General features: G+C 51.7%; 1 protein-coding gene across 1 annotated transcript; it reads right to left on the reverse strand.

Annotated features, from left to right (window-relative positions):
* Positions 1-538: 538 nt before the first annotated feature.
* Positions 539-11,867, reverse strand: LOC143736507 (uncharacterized). Its single transcript, XM_077227208.1, has 8 exons — positions 11,775-11,867; positions 11,607-11,700; positions 11,254-11,380; positions 2,602-2,708; positions 2,413-2,477; positions 2,031-2,284; positions 1,566-1,811; positions 539-1,262 (listed from the first exon to the last, which is right to left on the reverse strand). The coding sequence occupies exons 1-8, from the start codon at positions 11,865-11,867 to the stop codon at positions 1,190-1,192; spliced, it is 1,059 nt and encodes a 352-aa protein (XP_077083323.1). The 3' UTR covers positions 539-1,189.
* Positions 11,868-25,598: the final 13,731 nt, after the last annotated feature.

Genomic DNA, 25,598 nt, shown 5'->3' on the forward strand with positions numbered 1-25,598 from the left:
TAACGTAACAAAATAACTATAATAAACTCATCCAGGCAACCACCTGTTGCTCTGACAGCTACTAACAGGACCATTAAAACAATGGACCACCAATTGGGCCAAGTACATTTCACTTAACTCCAATAAGAATTAAATTACCTGATACAATATACCTGTCTTTCTCTCGTATTCTAAACACTGTAAACAAATGTAATCAAATAAAGTGTAAGATAAATAAAATGAACAAAACAAAAATGAAGGTACAAACACAACACCCATTATCCCCATCCTACTCACACATGCGTGCGCGCAAAACACACACACACACACACACACACACACACACACCTCAGCACAGCGATATGCTATCTGTTGTGAGAACTGGAGACCCATCCATCCCTGAGCTGTTAATCGCCCAACCCAGTGAACATCAGTAATATTGAACTTTCATCTCAGAAAACTCTCATAAATAACAAGGTAAACTAAAAGCCAAAAGCCTTAAAAAAAATAACCAAAATGCATCACACATAGTTGTTATACATTTTAGAGACAGCTGTCATTGTTGGAGAATTGCTCTATAATCAAACATTAATCAAATAATCAAATAAAAATAACGTGCTGAAAGAGCAATTTTAAGAAGCTGGAGGGTTGTCATTTCCTGGCTTTTTTTCCCTATAACCTCGTTCCATCAGCACAGCCCTCTCCATTCACCATATGATTGAGTCTCAGACTCTTCGCAGTACCAGTTGCCAAAGTACTGAAGATGTGATGGTGGCTTTCTCTCTGTTGCACTTTCTGTAAAGAATGACGTCTGTCTTCCTCACATCATTTCTTGTCACAGTTCCAGTGTGCTCCCTCTCCTGTTTTATCTTTCCGTATTGCTGAGTGGAGTAAGGAACCGCTTGACTGTGTCTGAGCTGATGGTGTCATAGCTGAAGGTAATGGGAGGTTGAAGAACATCACCTGTGAGGTACCAGGCACTGTAGGAAGCTGCACAGGTGGTACAATGAAAGGGAGAGAGACAGGTGGTGCTGGTGCAATGACAGGACGTCCTTGATGTGATGGTGGAGCCTGGAAGATGGCCTGAGGTTGCGACCTCCCCTTGAGTTCTGCCTCCCCAGCAGTGTTTGGTGGCAGGATAAAAAGGTGAGGATCAGCCAAATTGCTGGAATAGAGAGTCGGTCCTTTCTGCATAGCCTCACGAAGGTTCTCAGGTCCTGCCAGGGGCTCGGATACCCTGCTTCAAAATCTCCTGTTCCTGTGACTTGCAACGCCTGCTGAACCTGGGAAAACATAAAGCAACCAATATTAATAAACATTTAAGCAATAATACCAAAGATCGTGTGATCAACTACGTTGTACTGATTATGTATTCTTGCAGTCTGTTGAAGACCATGTCGTGAGCAATAAATCTTATCTTTCATAATGGAGAAGAAAGCAGAAGTTGGACTCTTGTTGATTTGTTTCTAGACCCGTTAAAGCAGCCATAGCTACATTTAGTCAACCGCGTCAATTACTTGAACCCTCTGTGTGGCCCTCAGCTGCTTTAAATTTCGGCTTAGCTGTAACAATGCTAACATACTCACCATTGTGTGACTGTTGCAGCATTAACTTCTGGGAGCTGGATGGTGGTCTCGCTCATCACCTTAGCATTGGTGAGGATGCACTCTTGGATGTGCTTGTAAGCATGTACCACCATTATGAAGCGGGACACCCTCACTCCATCACACCGCACCACGTTTGAGTAGAGGGCACAGAGCCTTGTGAAGATGGCCTCCACCACTCGGTTGCAGTCAGGCCACTGTGCAGGACTATGAGCCCCAACGAAACACCTGCAAATTACAGCAGAATACATATTATTAATTTAAATCTGTGATCCTTACTCTGTTATTTGTATTGCCCCCCCCCCCCCCCCCCTTTCTATTCTATCTGTTTTGCTTTGTGTTGTCTAGATGTTAATTTTAATATCTGTGCATAGTTATGTTGTCTTGTTTGTTTTATACAAAACTTTTAAGACAATCAAGAACCTGTGTTTGCTAAATTTAACATACCTTTTGGTGCTCTCCACACCTGGTGCCACATTCTTCTTTGTGGTTCTGAATTGTCCTTGTTTTAGGGAGGTTTGGTGATGTGGTGAGTAAATGGTCTTCCTCTTGTCATACTCCCCCAATGCCTGCCATAGGGTGATGATCTTGACGCCCTCTTCTCCAGTCAAGACCAGACGGTGATCTCTGAGGCTAACCAAAAACTCTGCCAAGTCCTGCACAGCTCCACATCCCTCAAAATTATCAGGTGCAACAGAATCCTAAAAGATAATTTAGGAACTTTTGATAGCAGCAATGAATACAAATATTCACATGAAAGCACAGCCAACATAACCCAAATTTTTTTTACACACGTTAATGTACATAAAAGACGAAATTGGGTCCTTACATCATGTGAAGTGTTCTCTTCAGATGTCGGAAGACCAGTTTCTGCGGATAATTGGTCCACTGGGACTACATGAAAAAGGTAAACATTTAGTTTAAATTTGTATTTTTGCCTTTCAATATGACATGTATACATATAGAGTTAGTGTGAAAACAATTACCGAAACCACTATGAATACTTTGGTAAACTCACAGCTATGTGCTCCAGGAAAGAGTCCTGGCTTTGAATGACTATGCGGTGAGCTGGTGAGAGGAGATGTCACTGGTGATGGAGGGACCACAGACAGTGATGACATGGAGCTGTTGACAGGAGATGTCACTGGTGATGGAGGGACCACAAAGACTGATGACATGGAGCTGTTGACAGTAGATGTCACTGGTGATGGAGGGACCACAGACAGTGATGACATGGAGCTGGTGACAGATGTCACTGGTGATAGAGGGACCACAGACAGTGATGACATGGAGCTGGTGATGGAGGGACCACAGACAGTGATGACATGGAGCTGTTGACAGGAGATGTTAGTGGTGATGGGGGGACCACAGAGAGTGATGACATGGAGCTGGTGACAGGAGATGTCACTGGTGATGGAGGGACCACAGAGAGTGATGACATGGAGCTGGTGACAGGAGATGTCACTGGTGATGGAGGGACCACAGACAGTGATGACATGGAGCTGTTGACAGGAGATGTCAGTGGTGATGGAGGGACCACAGAGAGTGATGACATGGAGCTGTTGACAGGAGATGTCAGTGGTGATGGAGGGACCAAAGAGAGTGATGACATGGAGCTGGTGACAGTAGATGTCACTGGTGATGGAGGGACCACAGACAGTGATGAAATTGGAGCTGGTGACAGATGTCACTGGTGATGGAGGGACCACAGACAGTGATGACATGGAGCTGGTGACAGTAGATGTCACTGGTGATGGAGGGACCACAGACAGTGATGAAATTGGAGCTGGTGACAGATGTCACTGGTGATGGAGAGACCACACAGAGCGATGACATGGAGCTGGTGACAGGAGATGTCACTGGTGATGGAGGGACCACAGAGAGCGATAACATGGAGCTGGTCACAGGAGATGTCACTAGTGATTGTGGTCCCTCCCTCCTGGTGACAGGAGATGTCACTGGTGATGGAGGGACCACAGACAGTGATAACATGGAGCTGGTGACAGGAGATGTCACCGGTGATGGAGGAACCACAGACAGTGATGACATGGAGCTGGTGACAGGAGATGTTAATGGTGATGGAGGGACCACAGAGGGTGATAACATGGAGCTGGTGACAGGAGATGTCACTGGTGATGGAGGGACCACAGACAGTGATGACATGGAGCTGGTCACAGGAGATGTCACTGGTAATGGAGGGACCACAGAGAGTGATAACATGGAGCTGGTGACAGGAGATGTCACTGGTGATGGAGGGACCACAGACAGTGATGACATGGAGCTGGTCACAGGAGATGTCACTGGTGATGGAGGGACCACAGACAGTGATGACATGGAGCTGGTGACAGGAGATGTCACTGGTGATGGAGGGACCACAGAGAGTGATAACATGGAGCTGGTGACAGGAGATGTCACTGGTGATGGAGGGACCACAGACAGTGATGACATGGAGCTGGTCACAGGAGATGTCACTGGTGATGGAGGGACCACAGACAGTGATGACATGGAGCTGGTCACAGGAGATGTCACTGGTGATGGAGGGACCACAGACAGTGATGACGTCACTGGTGATGGAGGGACCACAGAGAGTGATGACATGGAGCTGGTCACAGGAAATGTCACTGGTGATGGAGGGACCACAGAGAGTGATAACATGGGGCTGGTGACAGGAGATGTCACTGGTGATGGAGGGACCACAGAGAGTGATAACATGGAGCTGGTGACAGATGTCACTGGTGATGGAGGGACCACAGACAGTGATGACATGGAGCTGGTCACAGGATATGCCACTGGTGATGGAGGGACCAAAGACAGTGATGACATGGAGCTGGTCACAGGAGATGTCACTGGTGATGGAGGGACCTCAGAGAGTGATGACATGGAGCTGGTGACAGAAGATGTCACTGGTGAAGGAGGGACCACAGACAATGATGATATGGAGCTGGTCACAGGAGATGTCAGTGGTGATGGAGGGACCACAGACAGTGATGACATGGAGCTGTTGACAGGAGATGTCAGTGGTGATGGAGGGACAACAGAGAGTGATAACATGGAGCTGGTGACAGGAGATGTCACTGGTGAAGGGGGGACCACAGACAATGATGACATGGAGCTGGTCACAGGAGATGTCACTCGTGATGGAGGGACCACAGAGAGTGATGACATGGAGCTGGTGACAGTAGATGTCACTGGTGATGGAGGGACCACAGACAGTGATGACATGGAGCTGGTGACAGATGTCACTGGTGATAGAGGGACCACAGACAGTGATGACATGGAGCTGGTGACAGAAGATGTCACTGGTGATGGAGGGACCACAGACAGTGATGACATGGAGCTGTTGACAGGAGATGTTAGTGGTGATGGGGGGACCACAGAGAGTGATGACATGGAGCTGGTGACAGGAGATGTCAATGGTGATGGAGGGACCACACACAGTGATGACATGGAGCTGGTGACAGGAGATGTCAGTGGTGATGGAGGGACCACAGAGAGTGATGACATGGAGCTGTTGACAGGAGATGTCAGTGGTGATGGAGGGACCACAGAGAGTGATGACATGGAGCTGGTGACAATAGATGTCACTGGTGATGGAGGGACCACAGACAGTGATGACATGGAGCTGGTGACAGATGTCACTGGTGATGGAGGGACCACAGACAGTGATGACATGGAGCTGGTGACAGGAGATGCAACTGGTGATGGAGAGACCACAGACAGTGATGACATTGAGCTGTTGACAGGAGATGTCAGTGGTGATGGAGGGACCACAGACAGTGATGACATGGAGCTGGTGACAGGAGATGTCACTGGTGATGGAGAGACCACAGAGAGTGATAACATGTACCTGGTAACAGGAGATGTCAGTGGTGATGGAGGGACCACAGAGAGTCATAACATGGAGCTGGTGACAGGAGATGTCACTGGTGATGGAGGAACCACAGAGAGTGATGACATGGAGCTGGTGACAAGAGATGTCACTGGTGATGGAGGAACCACAGACAGTGATGACATGGAGCTGGTGACAGGAGATGTCACTGGTGATGGAGGGACCACAGACAGTGATGACATGGAGCTGGTGACAGGAGATGTCACTGGTGATGGAGGGACCACAGACAGCGATGACATGGAGCTGGTGACAGGAGATGTTAATGGTGATGAGGGACCACAGAGAGTGATAACATGGAGCTGGTGACAGGAGATGTCACTGGTGATGGAGGGACCACAGACAGTGATGACATGGAGCTGGTCACAGGAGATGTCACTGGTGATGGAGGGACCACAGACAGTGATGACATCACTGGTGATGGAGGGACCACAGAGAGTGATGACATGGAGCTGGTAACAGGAGATGTCACTGGTGATGGAGGGACCACAGAGAGTGATAACATGGGGCTGGTGACAGGAGATGTCACTGGTGATGGAGGGACCACAGAGAGTGATAATTTGGAGCTGGTGACAGATGTCACTGGTGATGGAGGGACCACAGACAGTGATGACATGGAGCTGGTCACAGGAGATGCCACTGGTGATGGAGGGACCACAGACAGTGATGACATGGAGCTGGTCACAGGAGATGTCACTGGTGATGGAGGGACCACAGAGAGTGATAACATGGAGCTGGTGACAGGAGATGTCACTGTTGAAGGAGGGACCACAGACAATGATGACATGGAGCTGGACACAAGAGATGTCAGTGGTGATGGAGGGACCACAGACAGTGATTACATGGAGCTGGTGACAGGAGATGTCAGGGGTGATGGAGGGACCACAGACAGTGATGACATGGAGCTGGTGACAGGAGATGTCACTGGTGAAGGAGGGACCACAGACAGTGATGACATGGAGCTGGTCACAGGAGATGTCACTGGTGATGGAGGGACCACAGAGAGTGATAACATTGAGCTGGTGACAGGAGATGTCACTGGTGAAGGAGGGACCACAGACAGTGATGACATGGAGCTGGTCACAGAAGATGTCAGTGGTGATGGAGGGATCACAGAGAGTGATAACATGGAGCTGGTGACAGGAGATGTCAGTGGTGAAGGAGGGACCACAGACAATGATGACATGGAGCTGGTCACAGGAGATGTCAGTGGTGATGGAGGGACCACAGACAGTGATGACATGGAGCTGGTGACAGATGTCACTGGTGATGGAGGGACCACAGACAGTGATGACATGGAGCTGGTGACAGGAGATGCAACTGGTGATGGAGAGACCACAGACAGGGATGACATTGAGCTGTTGACAGGAGATGTCAGTGGTGATGGAGGGACCACAGACAGTGATGACATGGAGCTGGTGACAGGAGATGTCACTGCTGATGGAGGGACCACAGAGAGTGATAACATGGACCTGGTAACAGGAGATGTCACTGGTGATGGAGGGACCACAGAGAGTCATAACATGGAGCTGGTGACAGGAGATGTCACTAGTGATGGAGGAACCACAGACAGTGATGACATGGAGCTGGTGACAGGAGATGTCACTGGTGATGGAGGAACCACAGACAGTGATGACATGGAGCTGGTGACAGGAGATGTCACTGGTGATGGAGGGACCACAGACAGTGATGACATGGAGCTGATGACAGGAGATGTCACTGGTGATGGAGGGACCACAGACAGTGATGACATGGAGCTGGTGACAGGAGATGTCAGTGGTGATGGAGGGACCACAGACAGTGATGACATGGAGCTGGTGACAGGAGATGTCAGTGGTGATGGAGGGACCACAGACAGTGATGACATGGAGCTGGTGACAGGAGATGTCAGTGGTGATGGAGGGACCACAGAGAGTGATGACATGGAGCTGGTGACAGGAGATGTCAGTGGTGATGGAGGGACCACAGACAGTGATGACATTGAGCTGGTGACAGATGTCACTGGTGATGGAGGGACCACAGACAGGGATGACATGGAGCTGGTGACAGGAGATGTCAATGGTGATGGAGGGACCACAGACAGTGATAACATGGAGCTGGTGACAGGAGATGTCACTGGTGATGGAGGGACCACAGACAGTGATGACATGGAGCTGGTCACAGGAGATGTCACTGGTGATGGAGGGACCACAGACAGTGATGACATGGAGCTGGTCACAGGAGATGTCACTGGTGATGGAGGGACCACAGACAGTGATGACGTCACTGGTGATGGAGGGACCACAGAGAGTGATGACATGGAGCTGGTCACAGGAAATGTCACTGGTGATGGAGGGACCACAGAGAGTGATAACATGGGGCTGGTGACAGGAGATGTCACTGGTGATGGAGGGACCACAGAGAGTGATAACATGGAGCTGGTGACAGATGTCACTGGTGATGGAGGGACCACAGACAGTGATGACATGGAGCTGGTCACAGGATATGCCACTGGTGATGGAGGGACCACAGACAGTGATGACATGGAGCTGGTCACAGGAGATGTCACTGGTGATGGAGGGACCTCAGAGAGTGATGACATGGAGCTGGTGACAGGAGATGTCACTGGTGAAGGAGGGACCACAGACAATGATGACATGGAGCTGGTCACAGGAGATGTCAGTGGTGATGGAGGGACCACAGACAGTGATGACATGGAGCTGTTGACAGGAGATGTCAGTGGTGATGGAGGGACCACAGAGAGTGATAACATGGAGCTGGTGACAGGAAATGTCACTGGTGAAGGAGGGACCACAGACAATGATGACATGGAGCTGGTCACAGGAGATGTCACTCGTGATGGAGGGACCAAAGAGAGTGATGACATGGAGCTGGTGACAGTAGATGTCACTGGTGATGGAGGGACCACAGACAGTGATGACATGGAGCTGGTGACAGATGTCACTGGTGATAGAGGGACCACAGACAGTGATGACATGGAGCTGGTGACAGAAGATGTCACTGGTGATGGAGGGACCACAGACAGTGATGACATGGAGCTGTTGACAGGAGATGTTAGTGGTGATGGGGGGACCACAGAGAGTGATGACATGGAGCTGGTGACAGGAGATGTCAATGGTGATGGAGGGACCACAGACAGTGATGACATGGAGCTGGTGACAGGAGATGTCAGTGGTGATGGAGGGACCACAGAGAGTGATGACATGGAGCTGTTGACAGGAGATGTCAGTGGTGATGGAGGGACCACAGAGAGTGATGACATGGAGCTGGTGACAATAGATGTCACTGGTGATGGAGGGACCACAGACAGTGATGACAAGGAGCTGGTGACAGATGTCACTGGTGATGGAGGGACCACAGACAGTGATGACATGGAGCTGGTGACAGGAGATGCAACTGGTGATGGAGAGACCACAGACAGTGATGACATTGAGCTGTTGACAGGAGATGTCAGTGGTGATGGAGGGACCACAGACAGTGATGACATGGAGCTGGTGACAGGAGATGTCACTGGTGATGGAGGGACCACAGAGAGTGATAACATGGACCTGGTAACAGGAGATGTCAGTGGTGATGGAGGGACCACAGAGAGTCATAACATGGAGCTGGTGACAGGAGATGTCACTGGTGATGGAGGAACCACAGACAGTGATGACATGGAGCTGGTGACAAGAGATGTCACTGGTGATGGAGGAACCACAGACAGTGACGACATGGAGCTGGTGACAGGAGATGTCACTGGTGATGGAGGGACCACAGACAGTGATGACATGGAGCTGGTGACAGGAGATGTCACTGGTGATGGAGGGACCACAGACAGCGATGACATGGAGCTGGTGACAGGAGATATTAATGGTGATGAGGGACCACAGAGAGTGATAACATGGAGCTGGTGACAGGAGATGTCACTGGTGATGGAGGGACCACAGACAGTGATGACATGGACCTGGTCACAGGAGATGTCACTGGTGATGGAGGGACCACAGACAGTGATGACATCACTGGTGATGGAGGGACCACAGAGAGTGATGACATGGAGCTGGTAACAGGAGATGTCACTGGTGATGGAGGGACCACAGAGAGTGATAACATGGGGCTGGTGACAGGAGATGTCACTGGTGATGGAGGGACCACAGAGAGTGATAATATGGAGCTGGTGACAGATGTCACTGGTGATGGAGGGACCACAGACAGTGATGACATGGAGCTGGTCACAGGAGATGCCACTGGTGATGGAGGGACCACAGACAGTGATGACATGGAGCTGGTCACAGGAGATGTCATTGGTGATGGAGGGACCACAGAGAGTGATAACATGGAGCTGGTGACAGGAGATGTCACTGGTGAAGGAGGGACCACAGACAATGATGACATGGAGCTGGACACAGGAGATGTCAGTGGTGATGGAGGGACAACAGACAGTGATTACATGGAGCTGGTGACAGGAGATGTCAGTGGTGATGGAGGGACAACAGACAGTGATGACATGGAGCTGGTGACAGGAGATGTCACTGGTGAAGGAGGGACCACAGACAGTGATGACATGGAGCTGGTCACAGGAGATGTCACTGGTGATGGAGGGACCACAGAGAGTGATAACATTGAGCTGGTGACAGGAGATGTCACTGGTGAAGGAAGGACCACAGACAGTGATGACATGGAGCTGGTCACAGAAGATGTCAGTGGTGATGGAGGGATCACAGAGAGTGATAACATGGAGCTGGTGACAGGAGATGTCAGTGGTGACGGAGGGACCACAGACAATGATGACATGGAGCTGGTCACAGGAGATGTCAGTGGTGATGGAGGGACCACAGACAGTGATGACATGGAGCTGGTGACAGATGTCACTGGTGATGGAGGGACCACAGACAGTGATGACATGGAGCTGGTGACAGGAGATGCAACTGGTGATGGAGAGACCACAGACAGGGATGACATTGAGCTGTTGACAGGAGATGTCAGTGGTGATGGAGGGACCACAGACAGTGATGACAAGGAGCTGGTGACAGGAGATGTCACTGGTGATGGAGGGACCACAGAGAGTGATAACATGGACCTGGTAACAGGAGATGTCACTGGTGATGGAGGGACCACAGAGAGTCATAACATGGAGCTGGTGACAGGAGATGTCACTAGTGATGGAGGAACCACAGACAGTGATGACATGGAGCTGGTGACAGGAGATGTCACTGGTGATGGAGGAACCACAGACAGTGATGACATGGAGCTGGTGACAGGAGATGTCACTGGTGATGGAGGGACCACAGACAGTGATGACATGGAGCTGGTGACAGGAGATGCAACTGGTGATGGAGAGACCACAGAGAGTGATAACATGTACCTGGTAACAGGAGATGTCAGTGGTGATGGAGGGACCACGGAGAGTCATAACATGGAGCTGGTGACAGGAGATGTCACTGGTGATGGAGGAACCACAGACAGTGATGACATGGAGCTGGTGACAAGAGATGTCACTGGTGATGGAGGAACCACAGACAGTGATGACATGGAGCTGGTGACAGGAGATGTCACTGGTGATGGAGGGACCACAGACAGTGATGACATGGAGCTGGTGACAGGAGATGTCACTGGTGATGGAGGGACCACAGACAGCGATGACATGGAGCTGGTGACAGGAGATGTTAATGGTGATGAGGGACCACAGAGAGTGATAACATGGAGCTGGTGACAGGAGATGTCACTGGTGATGGAGGGACCACAGACAGTGATGACATGGAGCTGGTCACAGGAGATGTCACTGGTGATGGAGGGACCACAGACAGTGATGACATCACTGGTGATGGAGGGACCACAGAGAGTGATGACATGGAGCTGGTAACAGGAGATGTCACTGGTGATGGAGGGACCACAGAGAGTGATAACATGGGGCTGGTGACAGGAGATGTCACTGGTGATGGAGGGACCACAGAGAGTGATAATATGGAGCTGGTGACAGATGTCACTGGTGATGGAGGGACCACAGACAGTGATGACATGGAGCTGGTCACAGGAGATGCCACTGGTGATGGAGGGACCACAGACAGTGATGACATGGAGCTGGTCACAGGAGATGTCACTGGTGATGGAGGGACCACAGAGAGTGATAACATGGAGCTGGTGACAGGAGATGTCACTGGTGAAGGAGGGACCACAGACAATGATGACATGGAGCTGTTGACAGGAGATGTTAGTGGTGATGGGGGGACCACAGAGAGTGATGACATGGAGCTGGTGACAGGAGATGTCAATGGTGATGGAGGGACCACAGACAGTGATGACATGGAGCTGGTGACAGGAGATGTCAGTGGTGATGGAGGGACCACAGAGAGTGATGACATGGAGCTGTTGACAGGAGATGTCAGTGGTGATGGAGGGACCACAGAGAGTGATGACATGGAGCTGGTGACAATAGATGTCACTGGTGATGGAGGGACCACAGACAGTGATGACAAGGAGCTGGTGACAGATGTCACTGGTGATGGAGGGACCACAGACAGTGATGACATGGAGCTGGTGACAGGAGATGCAACTGATGATGGAGAGACCACAGACAGTGATGACATTGAGCTGTTGACAGGAGATGTCAGTGGTGATGGAGGGACCACAGACAGTGATGACATGGAGCTGGTGACAGGAGATGTCACTGGTGATGGAGGGACCACAGAGAGTGATAACATGGACCTGGTAACAGGAGATGTCAGTGGTGATGGAGGGACCACAGAGAGTCATAACATGGAGCTGGTGACAGGAGATGTCACTGGTGATGGAGGAACCACAGACAGTGATGACATGGAGCTGGTGACAAGAGATGTCACTGGTGATGGAGGAACCACAGACAGTGACGACATGGAGCTGGTGACAGGAGATGTCACTGGTGATGGAGGGACCACAGACAGTGATGACATGGAGCTGGTGACAGGAGATGTCACTGGTGATGGAGGGACCACAGACAGCGATGACATGGAGCTGGTGACAGGAGATGTTAATGGTGATGAGGGACCACAGAGAGTGATAACATGGAGCTGGTGACAGGAGATGTCACTGGTGATGGAGGGACCACAGACAGTGATGACATGGAGCTGGTCACAGGAGATGTCACTGGTGATGGAGGGACCACAGACAGTGATGACATCACTGGTGATGGAGGGACCACAGAGAGTGATGACATGGAGCTGGTAACAGGAGATGTCACTGGTGATGGAGGGACCACAGAGAGTGATAACATGGGGCTGGTGACAGGAGATGTCACTGGTGATGGAGGGACCACAGAGAGTGATAATATGGAGCTGGTGACAGATGTCACTGGTGATGGAGGGACCACAGACAGTGATGACATGGAGCTGGTCACAGGAGATGCCACTGGTGATGGAGGGACCACAGACAGTGATGACATGGAGCTGGTCACAGGAGATGTCATTGGTGATGGAGGGACCACAGAGAGTGATAACATGGAGCTGGTGACAGGAGATGTCACTGGTGAAGGAGGGACCACAGACAATGATGACATGGAGCTGGACACAGGAGATGTCAGTGGTGATGGAGGGACAACAGACAGTGATTACATGGAGCTGGTGACAGGAGATGTCAGTGGTGATGGAGGGACCACAGACAGTGATGACATGGAGCTGGTGACAGGAGATGTCACTGGTGAAGGAGGGACCACAGACAGTGATGACATGGAGCTGGTCACAGGAGATGTCACTGGTGATGGAGGGACCACAGAGAGTGATAACATTGAGCTGGTGACAGGAGATGTCACTGGTGAAGGAAGGACCACAGACAGTGATGACATGGAGCTGGTCACAGAAGATGTCAGTGGTGATGGAGGGATCACAGAGAGTGATAACATGGAGCTGGTGACAGGAGATGTCAGTGGTGAAGGAGGGACCACAGACAATGATGACATGGAGCTGGTCACAGGAGATGTCAGTGGTGATGGAGGGACCACAGACAGTGATGACATGGAGCTGGTGACAGATGTCACTGGTGATGGAGGGACCACAGACAGTGATGACATGGAGCTGGTGACAGGAGATGCAACTGGTGATGGAGAGACCACAGACAGGGATGACATTGAGCTGTTGACAGGAGATGTCAGTGGTGATGGAGGGACCACAGACAGTGATGACAAGGAGCTGGTGACAGGAGATGTCACTGGTGATGGAGGGACCACAGAGAGTGATAACATGGACCTGGTAACAGGAGATGTCACTGGTGATGGAGGGACCACAGAGAGTCATAACATGGAGCTGGTGACAGGAGATGTCACTAGTGATGGAGGAACCACAGACAGTGATGACATGGAGCTGGTGACAGGAGATGTCACTGGTGATGGAGGAACCACAGACAGTGATGACATGGAGCTGGTGACAGGAGATGTCACTGGTGATGGAGGGACCACAGACAGTGATGACATGGAGCTGGTGACAGGAGATGCAACTGGTGATGGAGAGACCACAGACAGTGATGACATTGAGCTGTTGACAGGAGATGTCAGTGGTGATGGAGGGACCACAGACAGTGATGACATGGAGCTGGTGACAGGAGATGTCACTAGTGATGGAGAGACCACAGAGAGTGATAACATGTACCTGGTAACAGGAGATGTCAGTGGTGATGGAGGGACCACAGAGAGTCATAACATGGAGCTGGTGACAGGAGATGTCACTGGTGATGGAGGAACCACAGACAGTGATGACATGGAGCTGGTGACAAGAGATGTCACTGGTGATGGAGGAACCACAGACAGTGATGACATGGAGCTGGTGACAGGAGATGTCACTGGTGATGGAGGGACCACAGACAGTGATGACATGGAGCTGGTGACAGGAGATGTCACTGGTGATGGAGGGACCACAGACAGCGATGACATGGAGCTGGTGACAGGAGATGTTAATGGTGATGAGGGACCACAGAGAGTGATAACATGGAGCTGCTGACAGGAGATGTCACTGGTGATGGAGGGACCACAGACAGTGATGACATGGAGCTGGTCACAGGAGATGTCACTGGTGATGGAGGGACCACAGACAGTGATGACATCACTGGTGATGGAGGGACCACAGAGAGTGATGACATGGAGCTGGTAACAGGAGATGTCACTGGTGATGGAGGGACCACAGAGAGTGATAACATGGGGCTGGTGACAGGAGATGTCACTGGTGATGGAGGGACCACAGAGAGTGATAATATGGAGCTGGTGACAGATGTCACTGGTGATGGAGGGACCACAGACAGTGATGACATGGAGCTGGTCACAGGAGATGCCACTGGTGATGGAGGGACCACAGACAGTGATGACATGGAGCTGGTCACAGGAGATGTCACTGGTGATGGAGGGACCACAGAGAGTGATAACATGGAGCTGGTGACAGGAGATGTCACTGGTGAAGGAGGGACCACAGACAATGATGACATGGAGCTGGACACAGGAGATGTCAGTGGTGATGGAGGGACCACAGACAGTGATTACATGGAGCTGGTGACAGGAGATGTCAGTGGTTATGGAGGGACCACAGACAGTGATGACATGGAGCTGGTGACAGGAGATGTCACTGGTGAAGGAGGGACCACAGACAGTGATGACATGGAGCTGGTCACAGGAGATGTCACTGGTGATGGAGGGACCACAGAGAGTGATAACATTGAGCTGGTGACAGGAGATGTCACTGGTGAAGGAGGGACCACAGACAGTGATGACATGGAGCTGGTCACAGAAGATGTCAGTGGTGATGGAGGGATCACAGAGAGTGATAACATGGAGCTGGTGACAGGAGATGTCAGTGGTGAAGGAGGGACCACAGACAATGATGACATGGAGCTGGTCACAGGAGATGTCAGTGGTGATGGAGGGACCACAGACAGTGATGACATGGAGCTGGTGACAGATGTCACTGGTGATGGAGGGACCACAGACAGTGATGACATGGAGCTGGTGACAGGAGATGCAACTGGTGATGGAGAGACCACAGACAGGGATGACATTGAGCTGTTGACAGGAGATGTCAGTGGTGATGGAGGGACCACAGACAGTGATGACATGGAGCTGGTGACAGGAGATGTCACTGCTGATGGAGGGACCACAGAGAGTGATAACATGGACCTGGTAACAGGAGATGTCACTGGTGATGGAGGGACCACAGAGAGTCATAACATGGAGCTGGTGACAGGAGATGTCACTAGTGATGGAGGAACCACAGACAGTGATGACATGGAGCTGGTGACAGGAGATGTCACTGGTGATGGAGGAACCACAGACAGTGATGACATGGAGCTGGTGACAGGAGATGTCACTGGTGATGGAGGGACCACAGACAGTGATGACATGGAGCTGGTGACAGGAGATGTCACTGGTGATGGAGGGACCACAGACAGTGATGACATGGAGCTGGTGACAGGAGATGCAACTGGTGATGGAGAGACCACAGACAGGGATGACATTGAGCTGTTGACAGGAGATGTCAGTGGTGATGGAGGGACCACAGACAGTGATGACATGGAACTGGTGACAGGAGATGTCACTGCTGATGGAGGGACCACAGAGAGTGATAACATGGACCTGGTAACAGGAGATGTCACTGGTGATGGAGGGACCACAGAGAGTCATAACATGGAGCTGGTGACAGGAGATGTCACTAGTGATGGAGGAACCACAGACAGTGATGACATGGAGCTGGTGACAGGAGATGTCACTGGTGATGGAGGAACCACAGACAGTGATGACATGGAGCTGGTGACAGGAGATGTCACTGGTGATGGAGGGACCACAGACAGTGATGACATGGAGCTGGTGACAGGAGATGTCACTGGTGATGGAGGGACCACAGACAGTGATGACATGGAGCTGGTGACAGGAGATGTCAGTGGTGATGGAGGGACCACAGACAGTGATGACATGGAGCTGGTGACAGGAGATGTCAGTGGTGATGGAGGGACCACAGACAGTGATGACATGGAGCTGGTGACAGGAGATGTCAGTGGTGATGGAGGGACCACAGAGAGTGATGACATGGAGCTGGTGACAGGAGATGTCAGTGGTGATGGAGGGACCACAGACAGTGATGACATTGAGCTGGTGACAGATGTCACTGGTGATGGAGGGACCACAGACAGGGATGACATGGAGCTGGTGACAGGAGATGTCAATGGTGATGGAGGGACCACAGACAGTGATAACATGGAGCTGGTTACAGGAGATGTCACTGGTGATGGAGGGACCACAGACAGTGATGACATGGAGCTGGTCACAGGAGATGTCACTGGTGATGGAGGGACCACAGACAGTGATGACATGGAGCTGGTCACAGGAGATGTCACTGGTGATGGAGGGACCACAGACAGTGATGACGTCACTGGTGATGGAGGGACCACAGAGAGTGATGACATGGAGCTGGTCACAGGAAATGTCACTGGTGATGGAGGGACCACAGAGAGTGATAACATGGGGCTGGTGACAGGAGATGTCACTGGTGATGGAGGGACCACAGAGAGTGATAACATGGAGCTGGTGACAGATGTCACTGGTGATGGAGGGACCACAGACAGTGATGACATGGAGCTGGTCACAGGATATGCCACTGGTGATGGAGGGACCACAGACAGTGATGACATGGAGCTGGTCACAGGAGATCTCACTGGTGATGGAGGGACCTCAGAGAGTGATGACATGGAGCTGGTGACAGGAGATGTCACTGGTGAAGGAGGGACCACAGACAATGATGACATGGAGCTGGTCACAGGAGATGTCAGTGGTGATGGAGGGACCACAGACAGTGATGACATGGAGCTGTTGACAGGAGATGTCAGTGGTGATGGAGGGACCACAGAGAGTGATAACATGGAGCTGGTGACAGGAGATGTCACTGGTGAAGGAGGGACCACAGACAATGATGACATGGAGCTGGTCACAGGAGATGTCACTCGTGATGGAGGGACCACAGAGAGTGATGACATGGAGCTGGTGACAGTAGATGTCACTGGTGATGGAGGGACCACAGACAGTGATGACATGGAGCTGGTGACAGATGTCACTGGTGATAGAGGGACCACAGACAGTGATGACATGGAGGTGGTGACAGAAGATGTCACTGGTGATGGAGGGACCACAGACAGTGATGACATGGAGCTGTTGACAGGAGATGTTAGTGGTGATGGGGGGACCACAGAGAGTGATGACATGGAGCTGGTGACAGGAGATGTCAATGGTGATGGAGGGACCACAGACAGTGATGACATGGAGCTGGTGACAGGAGATGTCAGTGGTGATGGAGGGACCACAGAGAGTGATGACATGGAGCTGTTGACAGGAGATGTCAGTGGTGATGGAGGGACCACAGAGAGTGATGACATGGAGCTGGTGACAATAGATGTCACTGGTGATGGAGGGACCACAGACAGTGATGACATGGAGCTGGTGACAGATGTCACTGGTGATGGAGGGACCACAGACAGTGATGACATGGAGCTGGTGACAGGAGATGCAACTGGTGATGGAGAGACCACAGACAGTGATGACATTGAGCTGTTGACAGGAGATGTCAGTGGTGATGGAGGGACCACAGACAGTGATGACATGGAGCTGGTGACAGGAGATGTCACTGGTGATGGAGGGACCACAGAGAGTGATAACATGGACCTGGTAACAGGAGATGTCAGTGGTGATGGAGGGACCACAGAGAGTCATAACATGGAGCTGGTGACAGGAGATGTCACTGGTGATGGAGGAACCACAGACAGTGATGACATGGAGCTGGTGACAAGAGATGTCACTGGTGATGGAGGAACCACAGACAGTGATGACATGGAGCTGGTGACAGGAGATGTCACTGGTGATGGAGGGACCACAGACAGTGATGACATGGAGCTGGTGACAGGAGATGTCACTGGTGATGGAGGGACCACAGACAGCGATGACATGGAGCTGGTGACAGGAGATGTTAATGGTGATGAGGGACCACAGAGAGTGATAACATGGAGCTGGTGACAGGAGATGTCACTGGTGATGGAGGGACCACAGACAGTGATGACATGGAGCTGGTCACAGGAGATGTCACTGGTGATGGAGGGACCACAGACAGTGATGACATCACTGGTGATGGAGGGACCACAGAGAGTGATGACATGGAGCTGGTAACAGGAGATGTCACTGGTGATGGAGGGACCACAGAGAGTGATAACATGGGGCTGGTGACAGGAGATGTCACTGGTGATGGAGGGACCACAGAGAGTGATAATATGGAGCTGGTGACAGATGTCACTGGTGATGGAGGGACCACAGACAGTGATGACATGGAGCTGGTCACAGGAGATGCCACTGGTGATGGAGGGACCACAGACAGTGATGACATGGAGCTGGTCACAGGAGATGTCATTGGTGATGGAGGGACCACAGAGAGTGATAACATGGAGCTGGTGACAGGAGATGTCACTGGTGAAGGAGGGACCACAGACAATGATGACATGGAGCTGGACACAGGAGATGTCAGTGGTGATGGAGGGACAACAGACAGTGATTACATGGAGCTGGTGACAGGAGATGTCAGTGGTGATGGAGGGACCACAGACAGTGATGACATGGAGCTGGTGACAGGAGATGTCACTGGTGAAGGAGGGACCACAGACAGTGATGACATGGAGCTGGTCACAGGAGATGTCACTGGTGATGGAGGGACCACAGAGAGTGATAACATTGAGCTGGTGACAGGAGATGTCACTGGTGAAGGAAGGACCACAGACAGTGATGACATGGAGCTGGTCACAGAAGATGTCAGTGGTGATGGAGGGATCACAGAGAGTGATAACATGGAGCTGGTGACAGGAGATGTCAGTGGTGAAGGAGGGACCACAGACAATGATGACATGGAGCTGGTCACAGGAGATGTCAGTGGTGATGGAGGGACCACAGACAGTGATGACATGGAGCTGGTGACAGATGTCACTGGTGATGGAGGGACCACAGACAGTGATGACATGGAGCTGGTGACAGGAGATGCAACTGGTGATGGAGAGACCACAGACAGGGATGACATTGAGCTGTTGACAGGAGATGTCAGTGGTGATGGAGGGACCACAGACAGTGATGACATGGAGCTGGTGACAGGAGATGTCACTGGTGATGGAGGGACCACAGAGAGTGATAACATGGACCTGGTAACAGGAGATGTCACTGGTGATGGAGGGACCACAGAGAGTCATAACATGGAGCTGGTGACAGGAGATGTCACTAGTGATGGAGGAACCACAGACAGTGATGACATGGAGCTGGTGACAGGAGATGTCACTGGTGATGGAGGAACCACAGACAGTGATGACATGGAGCTGGTGACAGGAGATGTCACTGGTGATGGAGGGACCACAGACAGTGATGACATGGAGCTGGTGACAGGAGATGCAACTGGTGATGGAGAGACCACAGACAGTGATGACATTGAGCTGTTGACAGGAGATGTCAGTGGTGATGGAGGGACCACAGACAGTGATGACATGGAGCTGGTGACAGGAGATGTCACTGGTGATGGAGAGACCACAGAGAGTGATAACATGTACCTGGTAACAGGAGATGTCAGTGGTGATGGAGGGACCACAGAGAGTCATAACATGGAGCTGGTGACAGGAGATGTCACTGGTGATGGAGGAACCACAGACAGTGATGACATGGAGCTGGTGACAAGAGATGTCACTGGTGATGGAGGAACCACAGACAGTGATGACATGGAGCTGGTGACAGGAGATGTCACTGGTGATGGAGGGACCACAGACAGTGATGACATGGAGCTGGTGACAGGAGATGTCACTGGTGATGGAGGGACCACAGACAGCGATGACATGGAGCTGGTGACAGGAGATGTTAATGGTGATGAGGGACCACAGAGAGTGATAACATGGAGCTGGTGACAGGAGATGTCACTGGTGATGGAGGGACCACAGACAGTGATGACATCACTGGTGATGGAGGGACCACAGAGAGTGATGACATGGAGCTGGTAACAGGAGATGTTACTGGTGATGGAGGGACCACAGAGAGTGATAACATGGGGCTGGTGAGAGGAGATGTCACTGGTGATGGAGGGACCACAGAGAGTGATAATATGGAGCTGGTGACAGATGTCACTGGTGATGGAGGGACCACAGACAGTGATGACATGGAGCTGGTCACAGGAGATGCCACTGGTGATGGAGGGACCACAGACAGTGATGACATGGAGCTGGTCACAGGAGATGTCACTGGTGATGGAGGGACCACAGAGAGTGATAACATGGAGCTGGTGACAGGAGATGTCACTGGTGAAGGAGGGACCACAGACAATGATGACATGGAGCTGGACACAGGAGATGTCAGTGGTGATGGAGGGACCACAGACAGTGATTACATGGAGCTGGTGACAGGAGATGTCAGTGGTGATGGAGGGACCACAGACAGTGATGACATGGAGCTGGTGACAGGAGATGTCTCTGGTGAAGGAGGGACCACAGACAGTGATGACATGGAGCTGGTCACAGGAGATGTCACTGGTGATGGAGGGACCACAGAGAGTGATAACATTGAGCTGGTGACAGGAGATGTCACTGGTGAAGGAGGGACCAGAGACAGTGATGACATGGAGCTGGTCACAGAAGATGTCAGTGGTGATGGAGGGATCACAGAGAGTGATAACATGGAGCTGGTGACAGGAGATGTCAGTGGTGAAGGAGGGACCACAGACAATGATGACATGGAGCTGGTCACAGGAGATGTCAGTGGTGATGGAGGGACCACAGACAGTGATGACATGGAGCTGGTGACAGATGTCACTGGTGATGGAGGGACCACAGACAGTGATGACATGGAGCTGGTGACAGGAGATGCAACTGGTGATGGAGAGACCACAGACAGGGATGACATTGAGCTGTTGACAGGAGATGTCAGTGGTGATGGAGGGACCACAGACAGTGATGACATGGAGCTGGTGACAGGAGATGTCACTGCTGATGGAGGGACCACAGAGAGTGATAACATGGACCTGGTAACAGGAGATGTCACTGGTGATGGAGGGACCACAGAGAGTCATAACATGGAGCTGGTGACAGGAGATGTCACTAGTGATGGAGGAACCACAGACAGTGATGACATGGAGCTGGTGACAGGAGATGTCACTGGTGATGGAGGAACCACAGACAGTGATGACATGGAGCTGGTGACAGGAGATGTCACTGGTGATGGAGGGACCACAGACAGTGATGACATGGAGCTGGTGACAGGATATGTCACTGGTGATGGAGGGACCACAGACAGTGATGACATGGAGCTGGTGACAGGAGATGTCAGTGGTGATGGAGGGACCACAGACAGTGATGACATGGAGCTGGTGACAGGAAATGTCAGTGGTGATGGAGGGACCACAGACAGTGATGACATGGAGCTGGTGACAGGAGATGTCAGTGGTGATGGAGGGACCACAGAGAGTGATGACATGGAGCTGGTGACAGGAGATGTCAGTGGTGATGGAGGGACCACAGACAGTGATGACAATGAGCTGGTGACAGATGTCACTGGTGATGGAGGGACCACAGACAGGGATGACATGGAGCTGGTGACAGGAGATGTCAATGGTGATGGAGGGACCACAGACAGTGATAACATGGAGCTGGTGACAGGAGATGTCACTGGTGATGGAGGGACCACAGACAGTGATGACATGGAGCTGGTCACAGGAGATGTCACTGGTGATGGAGGGACCACAGACAGTGATGACATGGAGCTGGTCACAGGAGATGTCACTGGTGATGGAGGGACCACAGACAGTGATGACGTCACTGGTGATGGAGGGACCACAGAGAGTGATGACATGGAGCTGGTCACAGGAAATGTCACTGGTGATGGAGGGACCACAGAGAGTGATAACATGGGGCTGGTGACAGGATATGCCACTGGTGATGGAGGGACCACAGAGAGTGATGACATGGAGCTGGTCACAGGAGATGTCACTGGTGATGGAGGGACCTCAGAGAGTGATGACATGGAGCTGGTGACAGGAGATGTCACTGGTGAAGGAGGGACCACAGACAATGATGACATGGAGCTGGTCACAGGAGATGTCAGTGGTGATGGAGGGACCACAGACAGTGATGACATGGAGCTGTTGACAGGAGATGTCAGTGGTGATGGAGGGACCACAGAGAGTGATAACATGGAGCTGGTGACAGGAGATGTCACTGGTGAAGGAGGGACCACAGACAATGATGACATGGAGCTGGTCACAGGAGATGTCACTCGTGATGGAGGGACCACAGAGAGTGATGACATGGAGCTGGTGACAGTAGATGTCACTGGTGATGGAGGGACCACAGACAGTGATGACATGGAGCTGGTGACAGATGTCACTGGTGATAGAGGGACCACAGACAGTGATGACATGGAGCTGGTGACAGAAGATGTCACTGGTGATGGAGGGACCACAGACAGTGATGACATGGAGCTGTTGACAGGAGATGTTAGTGGTGATGGGGGGACCACAGAGAGTGATGACATGGAGCTGGTGACAGGAGATGTCAATGGTGATGGAGGGACCACAGACAGTGATGACATGGAGCTGGTGACAGGAGATGTCAGTGGTGATGGAGGGACCACAGAGAGTGATGACATGGAGCTGTTGACAGGAGATGTCAGTGGTGATGGAGGGACCACAGAGAGTGATGACATGGAGCTGGTGACAATAGATGTCACTGGTGATGGAGGGACCACAGACAGTGATGACATGGAGCTGGTGACAGATGTCACTGGTGATGGAGGGACCACAGACAGTGATGACATGGAGCTGGTGACAGGAGATGCAACTGGTGATGGAGAGACCACAGACAGTGATGACATTGAGCTGTTGACAGGAGATGTCAGTGGTGATGGAGGGACCACAGACAGTGATGACATGGAGCTGGTGACAGGAGATGTCACTGGTGATGGAGGGACCACAGAGAGTGATAACATGGACCTGGTAACAGGAGATGTCAGTGGTGATGGAGGGACCACAGAGAGTCATAACATGGAGCTGGTGACAGGAGATGTCACTGGTGATGGAGGAACCACAGACAGTGATGACATGGAGCTGGTGACAAGAGATGTCACTGGTGATGGAGGAACCCCAGACAGTGATGACATGGAGCTGGTGACAGGAGATGTCACTGGTGATGGAGGGACCACAGACAGTGATGACATGGAGCTGGTGACAGGAGATGTCACTGGTGATGGAGGGACCACAGACAGCGATGACATGGAGCTGGTGACAGGAGATGTTAATGGTGATGAGGGACCACAGAGAGTGATAACATGGAGCTGGTGACCGGAGATGTCACTGGTGATGGAGGGACCACAGACAGTGATGACATGGAGCTGGTCACAGGAGATGTCACTGGTGATGGAGGGACCACAGACAGTGATGACATCACTGGTGATGGAGGGACCACAGAGAGTGATGACATGGAGCTGGTAACAGGAGATGTCACTGGTGATGGAGGGACCACAGAGAGTGATAACATGGGGCTGGTGACAGGAGATGTCACTGGTGATGGAGGGACCACAGAGAGTGATAATATGGAGCTGGTGACAGATGTCACTGGTGATGGAGGGACCACAGACAGTGATGACATGGAGCTGGTCACAGGAGATGCCACTGGTGATGGAGGGACCACAGACAGTGATGACATGGAGCTGGTCACAGGAGATGTCACTGGTGATGGAGGACCACAGAGAGTGATAACATGGAGCTGGTGACAGATGTCACTGGTGATAGAGGGACCACAGACAGTGATGACATGGAGCTGGTGACAGAAGATGTCACTGGTGATGGAGGGACCACAGACAGTGATGACATGGAGCTGTTGACAGGAGATGTTAGTGGTGATGGGGGGACCACAGAGAGTGATGACATGGAGCTGGTGACAGGAGATGTCAATGGTGATGGAGGGACCACAGACAGTGATGACATGGAGCTGGTGACAGGAGATGTCAGTGGTGATGGAGGGACCACAGAGAGTGATGACATGGAGCTGTTGACAGGAGATGTCAGTGGTGATGGAGGGACCACAGAGAGTGATGACATGGAGCTGGTGACAATAGATGTCACTGGTGATGGAGGGACCACAGACAGTGATGACATGGAGCTGGTGACAGATGTCACTGGTGATGGAGGGACCACAGACAGTGATGACATGGAGCTGGTGACAGGAGATGCAACTGGTGATGGACAGACCACAGACAGTGATGACATTGAGCTGTTGACAGGAGATGTCAGTGGTGATGGAGGGACCACAGACAGTGATGACATGGAGCTGGTGACAGGAGATGTCACTGGTGATGGAGGGACCACAGAGAGTGATAACATGGACCTGGTAACAGGAGATGTCAGTGGTGATGGAGGGACCACAGAGAGTCATAACATGGAGCTGGTGACAGGAGATGTCACTGGTGATGGAGGAACCACAGACAGTGATGACATGGAGCTGGTGACAAGAGATGTCACTGGTGATGGAGGAACCCCAGACAGTGATGACATGGAGCTGGTGACAGGAGATGTCACTGGTGATGGAGGGACCACAGACAGTGATGACATGGAGCTGGTGACAGGAGATGTCACTGGTGATGGAGGGACCACAGACAGCGATGACATGGAGCTGGTGACAGGAGATGTTAATGGTGATGAGGGACCACAGAGAGTGATAACATGGAGCTGGTGACCGGAGATGTCACTGGTGATGGAGGGACCACAGACAGTGATGACATGGAGCTGGTCACAGGAGATGTCACTGGTGATGGAGGGACCACAGACAGTGATGACATCACTGGTGATGGAGGGACCACAGAGAGTGATGACATGGAGCTGGTAACAGGAGATGTCACTGGTGATGGAGGGACCACAGAGAGTGATAACATGGGGCTGGTGACAGGAGATGTCACTGGTGATGGAGGGACCACAGAGAGTGATAATATGGAGCTGGTGACAGATGTCACTGGTGATGGAGGGACCACAGACAGTGATGACATGGAGCTGGTCACAGGAGATGCCACTGGTGATGGAGGGACCACAGACAGTGATGACATGGAGCTGGTCACAGGAGATGTCACTGGTGATGGAGGACCACAGAGAGTGATAACATGG

This window comes from Siphateles boraxobius, unplaced genomic scaffold (assembly GCF_051911475.1).
Source record: "Siphateles boraxobius isolate OS27281-9 unplaced genomic scaffold, OSU_SipBor_1 130, whole genome shotgun sequence".
Classification (NCBI taxonomy): Eukaryota; Metazoa; Chordata; class Actinopteri; order Cypriniformes; family Leuciscidae; genus Siphateles; species Siphateles boraxobius.

Excerpts from the sequence above, each read along its gene's own strand:
- LOC143736507 (XM_077227208.1), bottom strand. The coding sequence starts at position 11,867 with ATGTCATCACTCTCTGTGGTCCCTCCATCACCACTGACATCTCCTGTC. Across the intron at positions 11,701-11,774 it reads TGGTCCCTCCATCACCACTG|CTCCATGTCATCACTCTCTG; the intron begins ACATCTCCTGTC and ends TCCTGTCACCAG. Across the intron at positions 2,285-2,412 it reads AAGAGAACACTTCACATGAT|GATTCTGTTGCACCTGATAA; the intron begins GTAAGGACCCAA and ends ATTATCTTTTAG.